General features: G+C 40.7%; 1 protein-coding gene across 1 annotated transcript in view; it reads left to right on the top strand.

The window, feature by feature from the left end:
* Positions 1-24,637, top strand: part of GABBR2 (gamma-aminobutyric acid type B receptor subunit 2) — an 860,826-nt gene that overhangs the window by 620,771 nt on the left and 215,418 nt on the right. Inside the window, exon 13 of the mRNA XM_026659240.2 lies at positions 6,422-6,544. Coding sequence (XP_026515025.1) covers positions 6,422-6,544 — 123 coding nt within the window. The remainder of the gene's footprint in view (positions 1-6,421; positions 6,545-24,637) is intronic.

The raw sequence follows: 24,637 nt of genomic DNA, 5'->3' as shown, positions 1-24,637 counted from the left end.
AGGTTCTTACCCACGAAAGCTTATGCTCCCAATACTTCTGTTAGTCTTAAAGGTGCCACAGGACCCTCTGTTGCTTTTTACAGTACACCAATGTATTTCTCCTCCTCTGTCACTTTGAAATGGTACATCCCCAGCATATAGCAAAAAATGTTGTTGTTAGTCTCTAAGTCCATGATGTTGCACTTTGCACTATTAAATTTCATCCCATTTTATTACTCTAGTTTTGAAGGTCATCCAAATCATGTATGATATTCCTGTCCTCCTCTGTATTGGGAATACCTCCAAACTTTGTGTCATTTGCAGTTTTTGCTTATCTATGCAGTAATTGATGTTCTTTGAGATGTGAGTCCATATACATATTCCACCCTTCTTCCCCACTACTTTGGAGTCCCACAAACCATGGCAAAGGAGCTGGGTGTAGTGGGGCAGTGCTGCTCTTTCTACCCTTTCTGAAACACAAGAAGAGTGAAGGGTGCATGTGGCACCCTTGCAGATGTTGCTGACTAGGAAGTTCTCTGACACATATGCACTGGACATGCAGTCGCCAGCTGTGGAATGTATATAAGTTCTCTTAAAGAACATCAGTTATTGTACAGGTAAGTAACCCCCTTTTATTTTGAGTTGCAAACTTGATAAAGGAGTTAGAAACATATGTCATCCTTTATATGGACCAGCCCCTAGGTCAAGAGCATTACCCATGTTGCCAGTGGCTTTAACAACTACTTACTAGATAGAGGAATGTTGGGAATCTGTCTTTTTGGGTTCAATTCCTGGCTGTAGGAGAAGTATGGTTGAGTGGTTACAGACAGCACAACCTATCACATAGACATGGCACATTCATTTTGAAAGGAGATGTAGAAAAGACTTGACTCTGCGATATTAGAGATCTAGGTTCTGTTTCCAGTTTTGTCTGAAGTAACTTTGTACACCTCTTTAATTACTTCATCCATAAAATGGAGTGAATGATACTTATCCAGTTCTTAATGTAGGAAATAAGACTTCTTCCTCAATAATAAGGCTTGTGAAGTGCAGAGAATTATTAACAGTAGTCAGTGGGTGAGCTGGGACTAGAACTCAGGGTCCTCCTGCTCGCTGTCCCTTAGACCAGTGAAGAAGTGGTGGCTACTTGCCTAGTTCTTGAGTAGAACACTCTGTGTCTCCCAAGCAGGAAGCTCTGTGAGGCCTGGGAGCATGGTCAGTGCAGTTGGCATGTAGAAAGCTCTGTGGGCTTTCTATTCTATTCTATCTAGGTTCTTATAGCATCACTGTAATATCTGAGCACCTTCCAGTAATACATTCAATGGCATGACTAATATCTGTCATGCGATGTTTGTTCTTTCTCTAATCCTCCCCTTAGGGAGAGAATTGTATGTATAGTTTAGTGGTTTATTTGGTAAGGTTTTTTGTTGGTGTTGGGGTTTGTTTGTTTGTTTGTTTACACACTGCTGTGTGTTTATATGAGAGAATACAAGAGTGAAGTCATGTGTCTTGCACTTTGCGTGGAATGGTGAGGTTTGTGATAGTCCTATATTTTTGGGTTCAGTCTCGGACTGGCCTCTGAGAAAGTTCTGTGTCCTGCACAGGTAAGCTTTACCCTTGTTGTACAAAGTTTTATTGTGCCTGAGGAAAGGTGTAATTGACCAGTCTTCATACCATAGTTTTTAGGTGATCTTTTAGCTTTAGGTGATCTCTGAGCTGAGGCCATTGAGTGCCTTTAAGATATAGACCAAAATCTTGAACTTGACTTGATGTTCTATGGGAAGCCAGTGTAGACAGCAGAGAACAGGTTTGATGTGCTCGTGGTAGCCCATGTTACTGAGGAGATGAACTGCCATTTTCTGTGCTAGTTGGAGTTTCCTAAGGACTGATGGCTCCATGCCCAGGTATGTGACATTGCTGCCTTCCATACTGGAGGTGATGAAAGTGTGTATAATGGGGTCAGGTCATTGGTCTGCCAGGATGGGACTTAGTCTCCTAGTCAATGGGAAAATGTAGAGATGCTGATATATGAGTGGTTAGCGTCAGAGAAGAATCCAGGAGCACTCCTTCACTAAGGACTGCATTGACTGATTGTGGGTGTGTAGATTCAACCAACAGAGACTGCACAATTGCTGCAGACTCCTCAAAGTGCTTTCCTCTACCCACCAGTATAACGTCCATTGCTCAGGTTCTTCACCTATGAGCTGATCTTGTCCAACGACTAGGCTGTGTTGGTGGTGAAGGATCAGTAGACCTGTGTGTCATCTGCATATTGCTGACACTTGAGTTCATGTCATCTTACCAGGTGATCTAGTGGCATACTAGCATAATAGCACTGAAGAGAATCCCTATTTGACTTTCAGCTAGCTTTTCTGTGAGCTTTCTCAGGAACTGAAGAATTGATTCTAGACAATAGTTGGCTAAAACTGATGGCTCCTAGGTTGTTTTCTTCAATGTTAGTCAGACTATTGCATTCTGGAAGGAGGAATGGAAGATTCCTTTCCTGAATGAGGCACTGGCTATTTTGGTCATGAGTGGCACCAGTTGCCAGGAAGGGCATGGATCAGATTCACAGGTCTTGAGTCAGCCTAGTTCAGAGTATCCAGTACTTCTTGAGGAGTGAATGTGCTGACATCCAAGAATGCAGGTGGGCTGTTCTGTATGCCAGTGGGCGGGGGGAGATATCAGCAAGCCTCTAACAAGCTCTGTTGATCGCGTACAAATGGCACTTTTCAGAGGCTTATAATTCAGCCAAATCTGAATGGATTTTCATGAGGACATAAAAAGGCAAATCACTGACCACAGAATAATCCTCCTGCCAAATGTCAAGTTCCTGCTCCAAATTATAGCAATGCTAAGTCTCTGCAAAAAAGGGAAAAAAATTTAACATTAGTAAACCTATGGCTTTTTCGCCAACTTTGTTCTGTGACACAGCTGAACCATTTAAAAAAAAATCTTGCAAAACAATTCAGCGTGAGACAGAGAACAAGCATGAAAAATCTCAGCCTCAACAGATAAAGTTTGGCAAAATTATACAGAACAGAAAACAGAAGCTTGTAATTGAAAGTGTAAGGCAACCTTAACCACATTCATTGCTACCAATTCTAGCCATAATAAGGTATATAAAATGTTGGAATTAACAATATGATTATGTCAGATGCAAGGGATGTAGATATTGATTTAAGGGCAGAACCAAGTGGCTCATCAATATCTTAATTATAGTACTTTTGCCCTCAGGGTAGTTTGACGCATGTTGCAGTTTTGAGAGAGAAACCAGGTCCGTATACTTTTATTAAAAGAATGAGCAAGCAAACATAAAACTCATCAAGCATGTTGCTGACTAGCTTATTATAACTTCTATAAACTAATAAAACATAAAATAATACAATGATCAAATCTAGATCATAAATGAAATAAAATCAATGGATTGATGGTTCAATTTTTCAAATTAATACACAGGCAGTCAAATCAAATTATGAAGTTGACATAAGGAAGGGTTACTCTATTAACCCTACATGGGAGATTCAAGAAGGAGCCAGTTTGCCTTCGATCTAAGACCATAGCCAGTGAGACTGCCAAAATCAGGACATAATCCTGTTCTTCATTTAAAGAAAATACAGCTATTAGAATTACGTTTTTGTAATTCCCCTTTTAACTCTACTTTCTTAAGGCTCATTAAGGTTACAGGCTATTGTTTCACTGCTCTATTCCCTCCCTCTTCAGATAATAACACAATCTTTCTACAGGACTTAACACAGAGGTGATTGTTAAAACATACACACTAGCAGCTTCTTGAATAATGCCCCTTTCTAACCCAGGAGAATCTCTGACTAGATAACATATCAGGGATTTAATAGTCACTTCTGGGGAACTATTGAGGGTGCCATCTTTCTCTCTGTCTCCCCCTCTCTACCTCATAGAGCACTGAGTCATCCCCTTATTCCAAACAAAAATAAAAACCAGGATGCATTCTTTCTTCTTCCTTGTTTCTTGGGATCTTTGATTCATGTGACTGTTGTTAACTGGAACCAGTCGATGGAACAGGTGGCCAGAGCTCATAAAGTAGCTTAATGAGACACATTCAGGATCTCTTGGTTAGTTTCAGATTGATCAGGCTTTCATAGCTATTGACCTGAATCTTTTACCTCTTCTCCCTCTGGCTGGCAAGTCCAGGGAAGAAAGGGGCGCCAAGCTTCAGATGATGGTGATGTCAAGAGAAAACGGTTCTCTTCAGCATTGTCTTAACTTTTATGCAGGTCATTTTTCCCATTACTCCACTTCATGGGCTACCTTTGTTTTTTAAAAGGCTAATTAGATGGTCCCTGCATGCCTGATATGGTTAATCATAGAGTCATAGGATATCATAGAATATCTGGGTTGGAAGGGACCTCAGGAGATCATCTAGTCCAACCCCCTGCTCAAAGCAGGACCAATCCCCAGACATGTGGCCCAATCCTTTTGCAAAGGACAGTCTTTAGGTCTTTGGTCATTATGGCAAATGACAATAAGGAATGACCATTATCTTGCAAGATTTGCTGTGGTAACTGCAGACAAATGCTCTTTCAAAAATTCAAAAGCAGGACTGTTAGGAGGCTTCCCTCTAGGATAATGGACACACTTCTACTCATTACAAATAATCAATAACTTGTGTCACAGTTCAAGGTAATTCCACCTGTATTTTCCTCTCAGGCTTCTAGCTCCCCAGCCATCATCTCTCTTGGGTGAAGACCCACATCTCTCTTCCTTCTGAGAGGGACAGCTCCCAGCTGAACAATTCCCTGCCTTCTATGTGTTATTCCCAGAAAAAGGCAGTGTGCGTACCTAAGCAGACCTGCTTGCTTTCTCTTGGGAGACTAATAACAATGTAACTGCCCACAGGTAAGCTAAGTGGGTGAGCATGTAGTAAGGGTCATGCTCTAGCCCTTAATTATGACAATATTAGATATATGGATTTTAGTAAGGAAGAAAATGGAAATAACACATAAGGTAACTTCAGTTACTCTGGTTGCTGAACTTAGTATTTTTACTCCAAATAGTTTAAATAATTGGGGAAGCAGCTAGTAGAAAGTGGCAAACAATATTGCAGTAGCTTCTCTGAGAATGGAGAATTTATTATACTAAATAAACTCATATGTTCCCTTCATACTTATGTTTCTAGTTATAATTTTTGTCACATTTTTCAATTAGTAGCTTGTGGAGTAACTGATTTAGAGATAATTTTATTCCTGAAATTTCAGTGGAAAGGGATTACAGACACAATATGTGAAAGTTTACATAGTTTAAATAAAATTAAAAACATATGCTATAAGGGTAAGTAGGGGAAAGCTTTTAATTTCCAAATGGAAGAAAAAAATGAAGTGATATAATATGCACCCCTTCCTGCAACTTTATAGAAACTCAATATAAAATACAATTTCTTATAGGTAGGGCTGGTAGGTTGCCTAACTCTTCCCATTATAAGACCCTGGTTTCAATTGCTTATAACTTTGACAAAATTTAATCATTTGGGCTGAAATTTTCCATGCCAGGTGTCCCTCTCAGGTTGAATTTGTTTAAATTTTTTTTCACTAAAGCAGTTCACCCATTTCCGTGAATGAGACTAGAGGAAAATGCATTGTTTTGCCCATTCTGGTGGCCTTTTCATTGAACACTGAAATGGGGGCCCTGTAGAAAAAATGCTCTGTGATTTTGTAATTAAAGACTGTATCCGAATGCATATGCACAAGGGGGCTGAATTAAGAGTCAACCTTCATTGTGGCATTTCCTAACTTTGAAGTGTTTGACTTTACATTAAAAGAACATTAAAGGTGAAGTTTTTTGTATGTAATAGAAATTATATGTAGATGCTGCTATACCCCTGTAAGGCTGTAAGTGTAGGTTTTATTTATTTATTTTAACTAGTAAAGCAACTATTCTCTATTGAAATCTGGGCATATGCAAACTTTAAAATATTAAAGTTAACTGTTCTGAGTTGCATGTGCAAAAAACCTCTTCATTTGGTAGCAAAGGAAACATATATTCCCCTTACTAGAAAACAGGATTTCAAACTGGAACTTGAATTGAAAATGTAACTATAGCATTTGCTATGGTGAGAGCTGTAATAATTAATGGACTTCTATACGCACACACATACACATAGCAATTGATCTTTGGGACTGAATCTTCTAGATTTTCCAGAATTCTGAATTTGTTATTAATAAGTATTTACCACTCCTCACTATCTCCTTTTGAGATGTCTATATAATCATTAGACACTGACATTAAACAGGAGACAAAACTACAGTATCTTTCTTTCACGTGCTATTTCTGAAATAATTCTCTATATATTATTAAAAAGCCTATTTAGCAACAGTGCTTGTTTTTTCACTGAATGTGAGGAAGGCTCCAGAGGAATCTCAGACTCATGGGAATGCCCTCCTCTGCTCTGTGTTTGTCCTTCCAGATCATTAAGGACCAGAAGCTGATGGTGATAGTTGGAGGGATGCTGCTGATTGATCTTTGCATCTTGATTTGCTGGCAGGTTGTGGACCCCTTGAGAAGGACAGTGGAAAAGTACAACATGGAGGTATGTCACTAAGTATCAATATCTATAGTCCCATGTTTGCTTCTGTAGCTTTCATTGGGCCTAGGTAAGGATACATGATAATATATTAAAACAGGCCAAGTAGAGGTTTGTTGTTGTTTTGTTTTTAATAAATTAAAAATGAAACTACAGAGGAAATCCTAGCTGCGTTCTAAATAAGGTGCTGCATCTCTGTCACTTTTAGAGATTTTAGATGCAATAATGCTGTAAACACAGGAGAATTCTCTAATAAGAATCTATAACAGATACTCTTGCAATAAATAATAGATTACAGAATCCATTAGGCGATTTCAGTAAGAACACATTCAAGACATCTGCGGAGAGGTCATTGCTTAGATTGCATTATTATTGCAGATGTTCAGGAATTATATTCCCTATATCTATATATTTTTCTCACTTGTAAGACCACCCCACCCTACCACCACACACACACACTAATTGCTCCTATTTTGATGTAATTCCTGGAAAGGTCATGTTGAAGATTGTAATTGTCTGGAGACAACAGCATAATACCACTTTGTGATATTGTTCCTAGAATTAGAACATTTTGAAAGTAAAAGGAATGACGGCATGAAATCACATAAAGTTAATGAAATACCCTATCTATATGCACATCAGCCCTGTACCTTCACATGGCATACTACGTACTTCCAACATGGAGATTGGAGATGCCAATTAATCCAGAATTGATTTTGTGGTCATCAATATTTGGTTATCAGTGAGAAAAACAATATTTTTATTACCAGTGCTGCTTACTATCTGCAAAAATAAGTTTGTCATTCTATTCTATACTATAACATTTTATTCCATTATTTCTATATTGCACCAGCATTTTTGGAAAGGGGTTTGAGTTTATTTTGGGGATGACTTATTTGCATTGGGTTTTCTTAGGCAAATACATTTTTAAAACATATGTGTAGCAGGGTGGTTACTCAGCTCCTGAAATAAGAGGAGTGAGAACAGCTGGGGAAGGCTAGGAGGGGAAGCAGCCACAGCTGTGGCCAACTCAATTAGGGCCCTGCTGGTCCTGATAACAGAGCTGTGGGCGAAAAGCTGGAGGAGTCTCCCTCCAGCCCTAGAGGGAGAAGGGCTAGCTGCCTGAGGCTATGTCTACACTACGGGGGGGGATCGATTTCAGATACGCAAATTCAGCTACGGGAATAGCGTAGCTGAATTCGACGTATCTGATCCAACTTACCCCACTGTGAGGACAGCGGCAAATCGACCGCCGCAGCTCCCCCGTCGACAGCGCTTACTCCTACCTGGGCTGGTGGAGTACGCGCGTCGATTCGGGGATCGATTATCGCGTCCCGACGAGACGCGATAAATCGATCCCCGAGAGATTGATTTCTACCCGCCGATCCGGGCGGGTAGTGAAGACAAGCCCTGAGAGGAAGGTACCTGAACCAGAGCAGTGCTGGGGAATAGGACAAGGGAGCTGGGGAGCTCCAGCCTGGTAAACCCTCAGGCTGCAGGCCTTGATGAAGGCCTATGAAGCTGTATCTCTGCAGCCCCAGTATGAAGAGGTACTGGGGCTGCAGAGATACAGCTTGGGAATAGGCAGAGGTAGCAGGTCCTAACCCCTTGCCAATGATAAGTGGCCATTACAGACTGCAGTCTGCACCAGTGAGTGGGGGCTAGATGATGACTGGCAGTAGCCACTGAGGCAAGGTGGGTTTAAAGGGTTGGGGGTTCCCCTTGGTGGGGAGACCCAGAGCGTGGGGGTACTGCTGGGGCAGAACCCTGAGGTAAAAGGCACCAGGGTCCATGAGGGACACGGGGCCAGCAGCAGGCGAGACACTGGCCTGCAGAGGGTGTTCCTTATGCTGGAAAAGAGCTAATTCCCAGATGACCAGCAGGAGTGCCACACCGGTGAGTCTTCGACCTCGCTGCAAAATGCCATAGCAGTGTCTCCTAAACAGTGAGATGTGCCTTCCAAGGGACACTCCAAGGGGTGCAAAATTTTTCACCAGTGTTTGAGGTTTGTTTTTTTCCAAAGTTAGTCTCTAGCTGTTATGGTTGTGGTGAAGAACTTGAAAGTGTGATTGAAATGAAGTGATGTGGTGATATCTGCCTGAATTTGCAGAGAGCCTGAAACAATAGGTCTCTGTCACTGTTGAGTAATAATATTGTAAACCTGAAAAGTAATGTTTAGGTCAGTTTTAAATAATAACTTGTATTTGAGCAATACTTAACATCCTATATAAATGTATATATTATCAGTTCATAAAGTATAAATTTAAGGATGTGTTTTTAAAATATAATTTCATTTCATTTAATTAAAATCCTAACAGGAGTAGGCCTTTAACAATACAAGCTGGAACTGAAATGGGACATAATTGGCCTAATATTTTCTGAAGGTCTCAGCTTTCAAATGTTTGGAAATTCTGTGCTAAAGGAAATATAAATAACACTTATTATTGCTTTCTGCAATGGAGTCTTCCTGAGATTGTGAGCTTTTGGGAATAGGGATCACCCTTTTTAACTGTTTGTTTGGAAAGTGCCAATGATGTAGTAGGTACTTCTGGAAATTATTGCTGAATGTAACTTGTGGTCTAGCATAACTTTATGAAAAGTGGTCACAAACAATTAAAATGTACTCTAAAGCTTTTCACTGTCTTGCTTATTTCACAAAATGTAGTTTTAGTAGGATTTTCTCCCCCAGAAAGTAGGCTCAGAATAAGTAAATATCACTTTAGCCAAAGAAAACAGTATTGTTGTGAGTCCGCCTGTAAGTGCTGGTATAACTACCAAGGTTTCAGGCATCGTTCGGTTTCAGGCATCGTTCAGTTCCAGGCGTACAAAGGCTTTGTATCACATAAATACATTCTTTATCATGAAATGAGAACGATAACTGATGTCATTCATTTCAGTGGGTATTTGTGCCTTTGATCCTTTTGACCTCTGCCCCGAGTTCATGTCCTAGCACAGCAGGCAGTAACAGAGATTATGTGCACAGACTAATAACTCACAGACATTAGTGATGTTAGAGAGAGAGTTTTCCTCCCTCTAGGGAAAAGATTAGTAAATCATCTACAACTCAGTTTGTGTAATTCAGTCCCAGTTAACGTAAGCAGGTGGTGGCTCTTGGGCACCAACAGCTGCAGCCTCTCTCACTCTGTTTCTCTTGCCTTAAAGAAGCAGAGTACAGGAAAAGATCAGAAAAGTGACTTTGAAAAAGGTAATTATGGGTCAAGTATAAATCTGGGGATGGGCGACAGGGGATGGATCACTTGATTACCAGTTCTGTTCCTTCCCTTTGGGGCACCTGTCACTGGCCATTGTCAGAAGACAGGATTCTGGGTTGGACCAATGGTCCATCTAGCCCAGTATCCTGTTCTTCTGTTGTATCACCTTCAGTTAATCAAATTCTCTCTGTTTGATCACTTATTGTTTCCATGATTTGTTCCTACTTCATAAAGCATTCCTGGGCCACCCTTTTGAAAAATGCATATAAAAATAGGGAGGTGTGTGTGTTAGGGTCATGGATGTGTAATCACACACAGATGCATATCCCTAATTGTTTACAGACAGACGTTGACACTGATTAACTGTTGTGGTACCTTATTGTTGCTCTCTAGTATGTTCTCTCCATGTTGTTTGTTTGTTCTATATTTTAAGATACTAAAATGTAATTGATAACTTAAGTGGATTATATAGAAAATAATTAATGAAAACGTGACTTCTGGGCGGGCATAGAGAAATTCATTTTTTCAGTGCATCTGTTATCAGTCATTCTGCTCAGTATTTTTAGTGCCCCATGGAGCTTTAATATTAAATAGAAATGGCTAGAGTTCATGTAATTTTAAGGCTATGAAATCAATCACTCAGATCAGGAAGTCTAAACATTCTTTTCCACATTAACTCAGACACATTGCATATCCTATAAATTTCATGATATGCATTAATAATATAAAAAATAATACTGTAAACTGTTTTTAGGTTCCTTATTCTAGAGCTAAAGGGCTTGTGGATGTACAAAGATGGTGCAAGCTCCTATGGGAAATTGAGGCTCTTTTAAACAAAACTAAAAAAAGAATGCCTGGCCTTTTGGAGGAAAAACTAGCAAACCCACTTCAAGGTGACCTCATATTGTGTAGCTCAAATGAAGCCTCTCAGGCGTTGTCAGCGCACTGTCATCAAAGAAACTTGCAAGATCATGACTGGTATTTTCCTAATAGTAATCCCATTTCTAACACACTGATGAGAATCTTTTACCCTTTCTCTGGGAAAGAAAACATTTTTTAAAGGAATTCCTGGATAGATGTGGTGTATCCAGAGCAGCATAGAGTACCAGGATCGCCATTGTGCATTTAATCTGTCTTGGAATCATCAGAACAGCTGTATATGCAGCATGCTCTTCCACTATTGAAAGAGCCAAAGATGAGCATTTGGAACTGGCCTTTATATTACTTTCCCTGGGTTATGTAGTGTCTTTCATGGTCAATTGTGTGTCTGATGTTATCAGGACCTCAGATCAGGTGATGGTTGAATTAACTATAACTAAAAGATTGCTGTGACTTAAATAATGGTTAGCTGACCAGACACCCAGGGAAAGCCTCTGAACTTTTCCAGTGAACGGGATTCTCTTCTTCAGCTGGAAACCACAGAAGAGCTAGCCAGCTTTCATGGAAAAGAGGACACTGGCCTCTCCAAGTCTGAGACATGTGGGTTGCACCTCTCATCTTGCAAATGCCAGAGACAGCTCAGTCTTGTCCATGAGACTCCACGGCCTTCCACATTCATTTAGAGTCAGTGGTTAGGCAAACAGAGTAAGAATAATTTGGGCTCCCTCAGGAATGTCTCCCTGCATTTGCCCTCCAGTTACATATTGGATGACAACTGACCCAGGAACCTATCCTTGTAACAAAGCCCGATGCCAACTCTGTCCACATATCTATTCAAGTGACACCATCATAGGGCCTAATCACATCAGCCATACCATCAGGGGCTCGTTCACCTGCACATCTACCAATGTGATATATGCCATCATGTGCCAGCAATGCCCCTCTGCCATGTACATTGGCCAAACCGGACAGTCTCTACGCAAAAGAATTAATGGACACAAATCTGACATCAGGAATCATAATACTCAAAAACCAGTGGGAGAACACTTTAACCTGTCTGGCCATTCTATGACAGACCTGCGGGTGGCTATCTTAAAACAGAAAAACTTCAAAAACAGACTCCAACGAGAGACTGCTGAGCTGGAATTGATATGCAAACTAGACACAATCAACTCAGGGCTTAATAGGGATTGGGAATGGCTGAGCCATTACAAACATTGAATCTATCTCCCCTTGTAAGTATTCTCACACTTGCTTCTTATCAAACTGTCTGTACTTGGCTACTTTGATTATCACTTCAAAAGTTTTTTTTCTCTTACTTAATTGGCTTCTCAGAGTTGGTAAGACAACTCCCACCTGTTCATGCTCTCTGTATGTGTGTATATATATCTCCTCGATATGTTTCACTCAATATGCATCCGAAGAAGTGGGTTGTAGCCCACGAAAGCTTATGCTCTAATAAATTTGTTAGTCTCTAAGGTGCCACAAGTACTCCTGTTCTTTTTGCCAATTTTTCAGGGTAGTGAGGAGTATCATCATTCATTCAAATGTGTCTCCCAGTTGTACTATGTCATCTGCATAAGCTAAAGAGCTTAACTCTAGATCACACAATATCATGTCCTCCAACCCATCTACCATTCTTAATGTCCAAATTAAGAACATGATGAAAGGCAATGGTGATTCCATGCTCTCTTGTCTTATGCAAAACTTTGACGTGAATCAGTTGCTTATTTTTCCACCATTTCTTGTGGCACTGTTCTGGCTAGGTAAATGACATAGGGTGTAGAGTTTTGGTTTTGTGAAACACTAATCCATCTTTTATGGGGATATAGGACTGTATAATTTGTATGGCTCACACCTTAGGAGAAAAGGAATCAATTTCCTTGGGGACAGGCTGGCTAGAGTATTCAGGCATTAAACTACTAGCAAAAGGTGAGGGTAAAAAGAGGGAAGATATTTCCACTCAGCACAAAACTGAGATGTTGAGAACAAAATTAATCAAGTAGCCAAAGGACATAAAGAGAAGAAATTCTTCAGTTCCATACATGTCAGTGCTAGGAGCCTGGGTAACAAACAAGAAGAACTGGAATTTTTGACCTAGTTAGTATTATTGAAACCTGGGGGGATGTTTTGCACTACGGGAATTTTAAAATCAATGTATATAACCTGGCAAAAGGGGCAGGGGAGTGGCACTCTATCACTGGGCCAGGGAAAGGCTCCAGAAGCTCCAGTAACAGTCTCCATTAGTTCCCAGTTGCTGAACCTTTCCTTGTCACCACCCTACTGCCAAATCCTTTCACTAACACATGTAGCTACACACCACAGGGTGGATGCAGCCTGTTTTTTACTGCCGCATGTAGCTACGTGGAGGCTACACTCCGCCACAAGAGGTGTGCAGTGTATCCATAGCCTTATTTTGGTTTAACAGTGACTAATTTCACGTTAGTTTAAACCTGTTCATAATTGACTTATACTAAACCAAAATAAGCCTGGTTTAAACTAAAAGTATCTTGGGTTTTGCACCTGACTAACTAAATCTGCTAAAACCAGTACCCTTAGGTAAAGTGGTGCAATTCTGTGCATAGAAAATCCCTTACAGTATTGCCCTCAGTAGGTTCACTGGCAGTAAGCCAGGTGTTAATGTGGCTCACTTCCACAGCATGTGTTTGTAACCCTTCTGCCAGGTGGAGCCAGCGTCAACAAGGGCCAGGTTCATTATCCAGGAGTTCCTTTTCAACAATACAACACAAAACCAGCTCGAGACCCCACCCAGTGACCTGGGACAATTACACACCACCCCGTGGGTGCCTCTACGAGGCAATACTTCCCCTCTTGCAAGCACAGACTCTGAGTGCAGCAAAACCTTTTAATAAAAGGAGGGAAGTAACTCAGCATTAATTTGAGAAAACACAGCAACTAGTGACATTCATCCGCAGAGTCCATGTTCCACCCTGTGCGGGGGGAGGGCAGTAAGGAGGCACCTTACACACTTCGGCACTCACTCATCACCCCAACGGCCGATTGCCACGCCTCTCTGTGAGGCTCTGCTCTGGCCCTCTCCACCAGCCTCCCTGCTGGCTGCTTGCTGCACCTCTCCACCAGCTACCCGCTGGCCACTCACCATCATGTCTTCAGGGCACCCCACTTAACACAGCTCTTAGTGATTTCAGCAGTTAGTGGGGGAACTTCACTGCTGGTGCACACTGGGCAGTCTCTTGCAATAAAGACACTGTCCCAAAGTAGGTCTAATACTTAGATCTAGGTATCAGTGATTTCAGCTCTGCAGCATGTAATAAGACTCAGTTGAATCTAAACTAGCTCTTTTATTATACTATGAAGAGAAGAAGGGTCAAATGGTGTCTAGGACCCTTAAAGAACACCCACACCACCAGGTACAAGTACTTATCTCCACCCTCTCTCTCCCTCAACTCATTGGGCTTTGGAACCCATGTCCCCTGCCTAGTGAGTGCCCTTCATTTGAGGGTGAGTCTCTCCAGTGGGGTATGCCAGGTACAGTTCTGCTGCCCTCAGTTCACACAACAAGGATAACAACACTTTATTACTCCTACCCCAATAACAAGGAGACTGGGGATCCAACACCAGCCATAAGTAGGATGACCAGATAGCAACTGTGAAAAAATGGGACAGAGAGTGGGGGGTAATAGGCGCCTATATAAGAAAAAGTCCTAAAAAATGGGGCTGTCCCTTTAAAAACAGGACATCTGGTCACCCTAGCCACAACTGATCATTTGGGCAAGCAATCCCATCATACTGAGCAGCTAGGCAGGGTGGGCGTGTTCATGCAAACAAGATCAGCTCTTGAAGTCTTTTCCCACAGCTCACCACTAGATGTCAGGGGAGAGCTCATTCGGACTCTGTTTACATCTTTGTTATTCCTATTATCTCAGTGAACCAGACACACAATTTGTACCAACAGCTGACTCTATATCTTCATGTAAGGCTATCCCTGAGTCTAGTATTCATTTTGTAAGCCACTAAGAGAGACCCTCTAGACCTCTCTCCTCCACAGTGGATGAACTTGACTAAGAATGCAATTCTGGAAGGCAATGGGTCAAGGCAGTAGTACAGGGTTATTAATGACACACAGATAATGGTCTATTAGTGGACCTAAAATGAGGGTGGTCATTTGCCTTCCTTCATTTTCAGCACAGGTTCAACAATGACTTAGTCTGGATTCATTCCATATGTGACCATTTTCATCTCCAGTGAAAAGTCTTTGTTTCTTCACCATTTTGCGGAAACATTTATGCACCTTATAGAACAGTGTGTAGTTGAGTCTGGGCATTGCAACATTGTGTCCTAAACACATATTTTATCATTAATTTGGACATTTTAATTCATGAGAAAAATGCCACTTTCACTATTATATTCCTTAAATACTTTTGCACCATCCCAATTTCCACATCTACAGTTTTTCTTTACCTGTTTCTAGTGTTTCTCTTTTCATCCTACTTCTAATTAGCAGGTAGCTCTTCTACCTCTGCTTGGCCAGTATACCTGTTTGGTTCATTGTAGTTTCCAGGATCTGTTTAGACACCAGAAATTATTGGTTTATTTTTGAAAAGTAGGTGATATTATGATTGAGCTCACCGCTCACTTTAAATTGAGAAAGACATGATATTCATGGATCAAAAGTGCTAAGTAATAAATCTGGATGACTGAAAAACACATAAAACCAGTCACTTTAAACTATGGTTCACTTTTTCATTTCTCTCCTTTCTTTTCTGTTCACACTTTTCAGTATCTATAAACGTTTTGTGGATGACTAATCTCACATGCCCAATTACAGAATTCATTACCTGTTAGGTTCACTCCCTCTGGGGCACCTGGCATTCGCCACTGTCGGTAGACAGGATACTGGGCTGGATGGACCTATGGTCTGACCCAGTAAGGCCATTCTTATGTTCTAATTCCTTCCTTAGAAAATGGCATATTACAAGAGAATTATTATTTGATTTTGGTATCCATTAACAATTGACACAATGCGAGTAAATAAAAGAACAATTTCTTGTACTACAGATCAATAAAGGTACAACTTCAGTAAGGTACATCAGCAGTTCCCCACCTTTAATTCATTGTCTGTAAACTTTTGGAAACAACTCTATTTATGACTAATCTTTTTTTCCCCAAGTGTTCACTGTAACCAAAAAGGTGGTTCTATTAAATCCCTCTTCCAGCTCACTTCCACCTCACCCTGCATGTCTACTCTGCTATATATAGGATGGCTGCTATTAAATATTTATTGCTAGGTGTTATTATTATCTGGTGTTATCATACAGTGGTAGCTAAAATACAACAGATGCGTCTCTCTGCTTGGAATAATAATGTGTATCTCAGAAACTATTATATAGTACCTGTGAATAAACTGACTTTTTAATGGTAATTGCTGTCGTTTTAGGACTAGCTTTTAGTTACATCTGTGCAATCTCTTTGAGCCAAATTTTGCAGTGATTTACGATGTTTGCAGTGCCACTGAAATCATATTGGTCAGTATTTGAGGTCAGAATTTGGCCCTAAGTGTGTGCAAGTTGCAACACATGCTGGATCAAAAAAGCAAGATTTTGTTGAGTCAGAAATCTTGGATCAAATTATACCCAGGGTTTACCTGCTGTTTCACTGATGGCATTTGGCTTGCATAGAGATATATGTTTCAGCAGAAAATTAGACCTTGTACTTCAATGACTATTTCCTATGTGTGGAGGTACATTTACAGCGCCACCTTTGAAGTGGCAGTAGTTGGAGCTTTTCATAACTTGCATGGGTCAAGTTTTGGAGAGCCCTGAAAGCTCTGGGGAGCAGCAGAGGATAGTTAAAGGGGGATCATTATGATAATCTAGTCTGACTTCATTAAAAACCTTCCTTCTACCTGGGCTTCACCACCATACACTACCATAAGAAATAGTAAATAATCTGACACAAATTAATGCAGAAGAAAAAAATAAATTGAAAAATATGGGAGTATTTTAGGGTAATAATTGGTGAAGCAGTTTTATAATTCTGATGTGTGTGTTCAGGTGGAAATGATTATGCAGAATCAAAACTTTCTCCAATCAGATCACATTCATCTCTCTCCCTTATATGTGTGTATGTGTATATATATACTCTTTAAATTATGCTTGTTGGGCTATTCAATCGGCTAACAGCTGGATTAGAGAGAACTATTTCAAATGTACACTATGAAATGAAGCATGTAATTGGCTGAAGTAGATTCTGGGGGTGTTCAGCCTAACACAGGTCAGGGCTTGTTAGTCAATTTGTTCTCTAAATATCATTAGACCCATCTGTTTCCCCTACTATTTTTTAAATAAATTTAATTTCTTTCCTTCCAATTTGAAATATTAGAGACTGTGGGAGCCAAATGTCTCCTACAATCTGTAGCTTGCTTTCAAAACCAGCCATTGTAGATCTCAGCAGGCAGTCAGCCAACCAGCAGGTGAAATTGAGAACTCTCACTCTCAGCTGCTACTGCCTGCTGGCTACTGGCAGCCTTTCCGACGAGGGTGAAAATAAAGGGCCCAAGCCTTCTTCCATTAAAGTCAGTTGCAAACCTCTCATTAGTTTCAGTGGGAGCTGGACCAGGCCCAAAGTAAAAGTAAATATTAAAGAAGAGAATATATTTTAACAAGAAACCTTTACCTTATTTTTGCTGATTTCACATCAGTTTCCAGGGAAACAGAAGACATGAGAACTGGAAGCCAGCAGCTGAAATTGACTCAGCTGGTGGCTAGTTCTGTTTCTGTTTCCATGGGAACCGATATGAAATTGGCAAAAATAAAAACAGGGCAGGGTCGGTTCCAAGATGGCAGGATGAACGGCTCCTTTCTCAGCTACTCAGTTGAAATGAGAGTTTTGCTGGTGTTCAATGCTTTGAGCATTCCTTTTTTGGTTCTGGCTCCATTGTTCACTTCAGCTGCTTGACTCTACTTTCTAAATCATAGGAACTCCCATACTGGATCAGACCCATAGTCTACAATAGTGGCCAGCACCAGATGTCTTCCAGGGAAGTTGCAAGTTACCCTGCCATGGATAGCTATGAGATAATCTGCCCACTGTGAAAAATTCCATCTTTAATAATTGGAGATTGGTTTAAATCCTGAAACATGAGGTTTTATATCCCTTAAAAACTCTTTTTTTTAAAAGCATTAACTCTTATAACTCTGAATATTCTTGTTATCCTTGTACATATCCAATGCATCTTTGAATCTTGCTGTCTGCTTGGCTTCCCTGATATCCTGTGGCAATTAATTCTACAGGTGAATAAGGCATTATGTGAAAAGGTATTTCTTTTTATCAGTTTTGAATTTGCTGCCTTTTAGTTTCATTGAGTGTCCCCTTGTTCTTGTGTCATAACACAAGAAAAACAGAAGCTCCCAAGCAAACCTTCTCTGTACCATTCATTATTTAGCACACTTTTACCATGGCTCCCTCTTTTTTTGTCTCCTTTCTAAGGTAAACAATCCCACACTTTTAAATATCTCTTCACATGAGATTTTCCCCCATGCTTCTAATCATTCTTGTTGCCTTTCACTGAACCTTCTCAAATTTTGCAATATCCTTTTTGAGATGGGGTGACACAGTATCCTAGATGAGGGCAAACCATTGATCTGTATAATGGCATTCTGTATTGGCAAGCTATATTGCAGGATAAGAGAACCTTCCTATCAGCCTCTTTTGAAGCTGCCAAATTCTGCCCCAAGAAGCTATCCACGGTGATAAACGACTTAATCAATCCTGAGTGTCGGCATCTTGCATCAGAACCGAGCACATAAGTAACATGATCGCAAATATTCAGGAAGGCTCCAAACAGCCTGGATCAACTGTACCTATACCCAGCAACCAATACTTCACTTGAATTACCAGAGTTCAGTGCGTTCATTCACTAAGAAGTTCTGGACACCATAAAGGAGTCTCAACCCAAGGCTTGTGAAGCCTTCCTTGCTGGTGAAAGAAAGTCATAAGCAACTGGTGCCACTGATGACCAAAGTAGCCAATTTCTCTTTCTGGGAAGGAATCATCCCTTCCCCCATCAAACACCAATAGTTTAACCAACACTGAATAAACCCACCCTAAATACATGCTTTTAGCCAACTACTGCCTAGTATTAAACTTAAAGACACAAGATGGGTGAGGTGATATCTTTTATTAGACCAACTTCTGTTTGTGAAAGAGACAAGCTTTCAAGCTCCACAGAGCTCTTCTTCAAGTCTGGGAAACTTTCCATTCCTGAGCAAGCTCATAGAAAAGCTAACCAAGGGCCAATATCAAGCTTATCTAATTGAAGCTAATGTCTGAGGCCCAGCACAATCTGGATTCAAACCAAGACATGGAACTGAAACTGCTTTAGCAGCACTGGCGGATCATCTCCCGCTGTCGATGGATAGAGGACAGACATCCATTGTCATCTTCCCTGACCTTTCTGCAGCATTCAACACATTAACCATAAGATACTGCTAGTCTCACCAGAGAGAGGTAGCATGGGTCCAGAGTAATACACTAAATAGTTTGAGTCCTTCCTGGAGGGACAAACCGAAGGAGTAGTAATGGGAAAACTGCACCTCCCCTACCAGACCTCTCATTTGTCGAATCCCACAATTCTCTCTCTGGTCCTATTCAACATATACAGGCAGCTACTAGGTGAATGGTCAGATGACATGGACTCAGACCCAAGCAACATGCAGATAACACACAGCTCTACCTAACCTTCGAGCCTTTCATATGACCACAACACTACCACCAAGGAAGCCTGTGCTTAGATGAAATCAGCTCTTTGACGAACAGCAGCTGGTTGAAGTTGAACCCAAGCAAGACAGGTTATGCTGGTGGTCAGAGGAAACCATTCTGAAGAGTTTGCAGCCATGGTGTCATCTCTTTGGTTGAAGGTGCACATCCACATTCCGTCAGTTTGAGAGGCAACACATGGGGGCGGGCACATAGGGTCACAAGCCTCCCCTCCCCGATTTCTGCCAGGGCTTATATGACCTGCCCTGAACCCCGCTGCATACCACCAGAACCTTTAAATTGTAGCCCCCACCCCGCGCACACACACACACACACACACACAATTAATAGTTATGTGTTGTCTGTGGTCAAGTCAGTCCTTAGTTTAGGAGTTCTCTTTGATTCCTCGCTGATGCTGAGCTCTCACATAGCAGCCTCTGCAAGTAACGCTTCTGAACATCTCTGGTAGGCTTGGAGACTCAGTCCCTTCCTGGCATCAATAACCTTTCAGCTGGACTATAGCAATGCAATATACTTGGGCATGAAGACTTCAGCACTTAGGAAACTCACAGTGTTCTGCAGCATTCTGCAGTAGCTGATCTCCTCAGCAACATATACTTGTCCTCCACACTCTGGCTTTCCATAGACTACTGAATCATGTTCAAGGTTTGGTCCTTCTCTTCAAGGTACTCAATGGCCTGGGTTCATGGTATCTGGAAGATCACCTAAAGCTGTGGGATGAAGACCGTGGTTGACAACTTTACTCTTACTCATGATGGAACTCTCTATAATAATGGTAAAGCTCATCTGTGCAGGAGACAGAAGTTTCTCGGAGCTGGTCCGAGATCAGAATGAACTCCCTCAGGAACTGAAGACCATTATAAACCTCGTCACCTTTCACATATTGCAACTGCAAGGCTTATTTCTTTGACCTTGTCTTCTCTGACATAAACATAGCTCTGTGTGTGTGTGTGTGTGTGTGTGTGTGTATTTATTATATAAAACTAAAAAAAAAAAACCCACTCCATTGCGCGCACACTTCCTTCCCTAGGGAGAGGATGAGAGAACAAAGATATGACATATGTTAGTCCCATTGCTTAATGCACTTCTGGAAGGTGCTCAGATACTATGGTGATGAATGCAGCATAAGAATCTATATAGGACAGAAATCCAAAATAGAAGTCAGACTGCTGTAAGTCCTGGATCATCCTTATAGCCTTTAACATTTCCAACCCTTCAATTCTCTGTTTAGTATCTGTTTTTCGTGAGAGATTGTACATTTTTGAAAGTAGCTCAGCCACTTCTTTCTTTAGCTTCTTCAGAACTCCTGGATGATACATGTGGCCCTGGTGATTTATTGCTTTCTAATTTGGCAGTTTATTCCAGGACTTCTTATTCACACCTTAATCTCTGTATAGTACCTCATATTTGTTACTAGAAAAGAGCAGATCTGGGGTAGGTATCTCCCCAACATCCTCTATGGTAATGATTTCAAAGTGGTCATCTGGTTTCTCAGTAATGTTTCCTTTTAGCCTAGGTGATCCACTTGATCCACTGATTCTTTTATGATATACTTCAAGAATTTCTTACTGTGTTTCATATCTTCAGCTATTTGCTCTTTTAGTTCTCCCAATTTCCCTTTTATACGTTGCCTGCTGTAATTTTAATAACCTTTTTTATTAGTTTCGCCATGGTTAGGATTATGGGATTTCAGTTTGGCTCAAATAACCTCTTGAACTTTGCCATTTAGCCTTATGCGTTTACTTCTTTCTTTCCTAGTTCCTTTTTTGTTCAGCAGTACCCAGGCTTCTGAGACAATACTATTGCTTCTTTAAGTAGCATTCATGACACATCTATAGATTTTACTTCCTTTACTTTTGACTTTGGGGCCTATTTGACTAGCATCCTCATTTTATTAAAATCTTCTTTTTTACATTTTAGTGTGAATTGTCAGTTTTTGCTATCATTCCTGCTTCTTGAATCAACTCATGCATATTACTTAAGGCTAAATTGAGAACAGCGTCTTCTCTTGTATGCTAGAACTAGCTTTTCTATTGTTTCTCCAAACTTTCATTGCTTCTCTATGACCAGTTTATATACATAATTAATATAGCTGAATACCCGCATTATTAACATTTTGTTAGACTCTGCTGTTCCTTTGGTCTCTGATACCAAAGAATTCTGATGCTTTGCTGCTGGGCTCAGTAACTGTAACTGCAATTAAGGGAGTCCTTTTATTTCCTTTCATTGAACTTTTTCTGAATTTTATTTTATGTACACTTCTCCAAGAGGAAATAGAGAAAATGCACGGAAAATGGTTCTACGATTTTCTGACTGGCTACAGCGTAGATTACAGCAGGGATTGTCTACCAGATGAGTATAGTCGGAGCGTGCCTGGGGGTGTGAAGTGAGTGGCCTAAGAGCTGACTATATATGGTGTCCACCTGCTGGACACTCTCCCATGGCAGGAGAATCTTGAGCTAAGGGGATGTGGTTAGACCTTGCCCCCTTTGTGCCCTCTGAGTGGTACAAATAAAAGTAGAGCAGAGATCATGTCCCATAGAGTCTTAGTGTATGAATAGGAAATGGTTTACTAGCTGAATTTTCTATCCTCTATAATACCAGTGCATTATCACCTAACTTCATGAGATAGATGGAAGAGAGAAGAATTTTTAGCTACCATGCTTGCCAGAGCTGAGCCCTGGAACCTCTGGACTTGCCACATCAGTTCTGAAAGTTAAAAAAAGTGCTTGAGCCCCAGCACCTCTTTCATTACAAATTAAGCACTGGTGATTTCACATGTTTAGCCTACCTGGCGGTGCTTTCTCTTCAGACCTTGCTCTGTTTGTAGAATCATAGAATATCAGGATTGAAAGGGGTCTCAGGAGGTCATCTAGTCTAACCCGCTGCTCAAAGCAGGACCAATCCCCAGACAGATTTTTGCCTCAGATACCTAAATGGCCCCTTTAAGGATTGACCTCTCAACCCTGGGTTTAGCAGGCCAATGCTCAAACCACTGAGCTATTCCCCCCCCATCTTGGCTCTAGGTATGTCTCTTTGTTGCCTTCGGACCCTTATTTATCTCTCAAGTGTGTCAAAACTCAATTCATTAAAATTTGTAAAGTCCTCTGGAAGTGCAAAGTGTTATTATTCCTGTCATGTGTACTAGTATAGAAAAACAGAGAGCCTATTAAGAGCACTGCAGAGACACCTTCAGGATGAGTAGCAACAAAGGACAGCAGAATGAACAAACCCACAGGAAGATTGCTTCCTTGCAGAAGGAATATTGTTACAATGGGGTGGGCATGGAGTGAGGTGGAAAAGAGTGACAACAGGGAGGGAGAAAGAGTGATCATTTTGATCTTTCTGTTTTGCTAATTTTAAATTTTATTTCAGTTAAGTTTTAATTAATTTTAAATATCAAGTAATAATTATCCAAAACTGTTAAAGTGATCATTATCACTCTCTGACAAGTCGTTTCCACCATAACCAGTAGCTGAGGATCATTTAATATACATAATTATCCAAGCAGTGCTTCATTACTGCAGAAAACTTACCATACAGATTTCCTAGAAAATGCTTATATGCTACCATGATGGGTGCTATAGAAAGCCCTAAAATAGATACAGTAGACAAATTAGTGTGATATAGTAAAATATCAAATAAGCTGCAGAATGGAATTTCCTATCACAGAATCTAATGGCACTTGCACAGAAATAGGCCTTATGATGCCTCAAAATCCTATGGGTCCATGCTACATATGGATCGTCAAGTCTAGCAGCTTTTTGCTACATAGCTGAACTGGGAGTGGTGTAGAGCTGTATTTTCTCAGCAGGATCACCAAGAGTCAGCAGAAAGGCACATTCCTGTGGTTCATTGGCAGCAGCAGCCATGAACCATGGTTCCACAATATGCAAAGAACAGAGTTAGTCTTTTCATCCTACAATGAAACCGGACAAGTTCTGCTTCTTGTTAGGACTTGAATGCCTGTGCAAAGGTAGCAGAATTTGTCCTTTAGGATTTGTTGAGAGAAAGTGTTAAGTCCTTATGTCATTGGTCCTACTGATTATTTCTGAGTAAAGGGATTACTTATTCCAAAAATACAAATACGTTTTCATTGTGACCCTGTCTCATCACCCTCTCAATAGGTCAGAGTTTGTGACCTTATAGAATTGGAACGGGATGAGACTGCTCAGCTCATAGTCCCACAGGACATACAACTTCAAACTCAGTGGATTCCTCTTTACAACATATTTGCACCCTTTTCCCCAGCACTGTTACTGACCCTTGAGCCATGCTATCTTTGGCTTCACCACCACAGCTGCAAATAATGACCCTCTTCTGTGGAAATTAGTACTGCAGCAGGGAAGTTAAAGCTGCATGTGCTGGCATAAAGTGTAGTGCTATTTGCCAGAGTTTTACTCCTAATGTATGAGCAGTGTACTACCTATGCTAGTGAAGATCTGGTTCTTCCTTCTTCCTGCTTCAGCATGCTGTCCTACAGAAGGCCTTCCATGGCCTTATAGAGACCATGCTGCAAATCCACTGCTCTCTCCATTTCCTGGCATACTGCATCAGTTCTACCTACTTTTCTTCTTCTTCACCTACACAGAAGGGGATATCCAATGCCATTTTTAGACTGACTTCATTCCTTTCTATTTCTTCTCATTCTCGTGTTCCTGTAGGATTGAGGATTTTTCATGGCAAGTCTGAATGCTGCAGAGCAAGTAACTAAGACATTTTTCAGTAGTCACTTTTGGCACCACTTGGCCTGCAATTTTTTTCCAAGTACTTTGTGTTACTTGATTTTCTGTAGGCACCACCAAGCCTGTTTCAAAGGGTGGTTTTCTTGTGGATACTGTGATAAGGCAAGTTAATTTAAGTTGCTCTAGTAGTAGGTAGATGGGACCAGTGTTAGCTCATGTTTATTTAGCACTATAGTGACTCCTGGGAAAAGAAAACTCACTAAAGGGCAGGATTTGAAATGCATCTCTTTCAAAGGTAAAATATATCTATTTAAAAATAAATAAGCGAGCCATAGCCTATGCTCCTGATTCCTACAGATACTTGAAAAAGTACCAGATGTCCAAAGTCAAAAATATTCAGTGTGTACAGTGGGCATCATAGCTTCATTATACAACAGGGGGGCTGACCTACTGTGCACTGACAAAAGTGTTTTAAGGAGAGGCAAATAAACCTTTTTATTTTAAAAATCTAGATCAAAAAATAAAAAGTATTTTTGTTTATAAACCTTGAATAAATGATGCTT

Source organism: Terrapene carolina, unplaced genomic scaffold (assembly GCF_002925995.2).
Source record: "Terrapene carolina triunguis isolate 2854851 unplaced genomic scaffold, T_m_triunguis-2.0 Scaffold613, whole genome shotgun sequence".
Classification (NCBI taxonomy): domain Eukaryota; kingdom Metazoa; phylum Chordata; order Testudines; family Emydidae; genus Terrapene; species Terrapene triunguis.
This window is presented reverse-complemented; position numbering and strand designations above follow the sequence as displayed.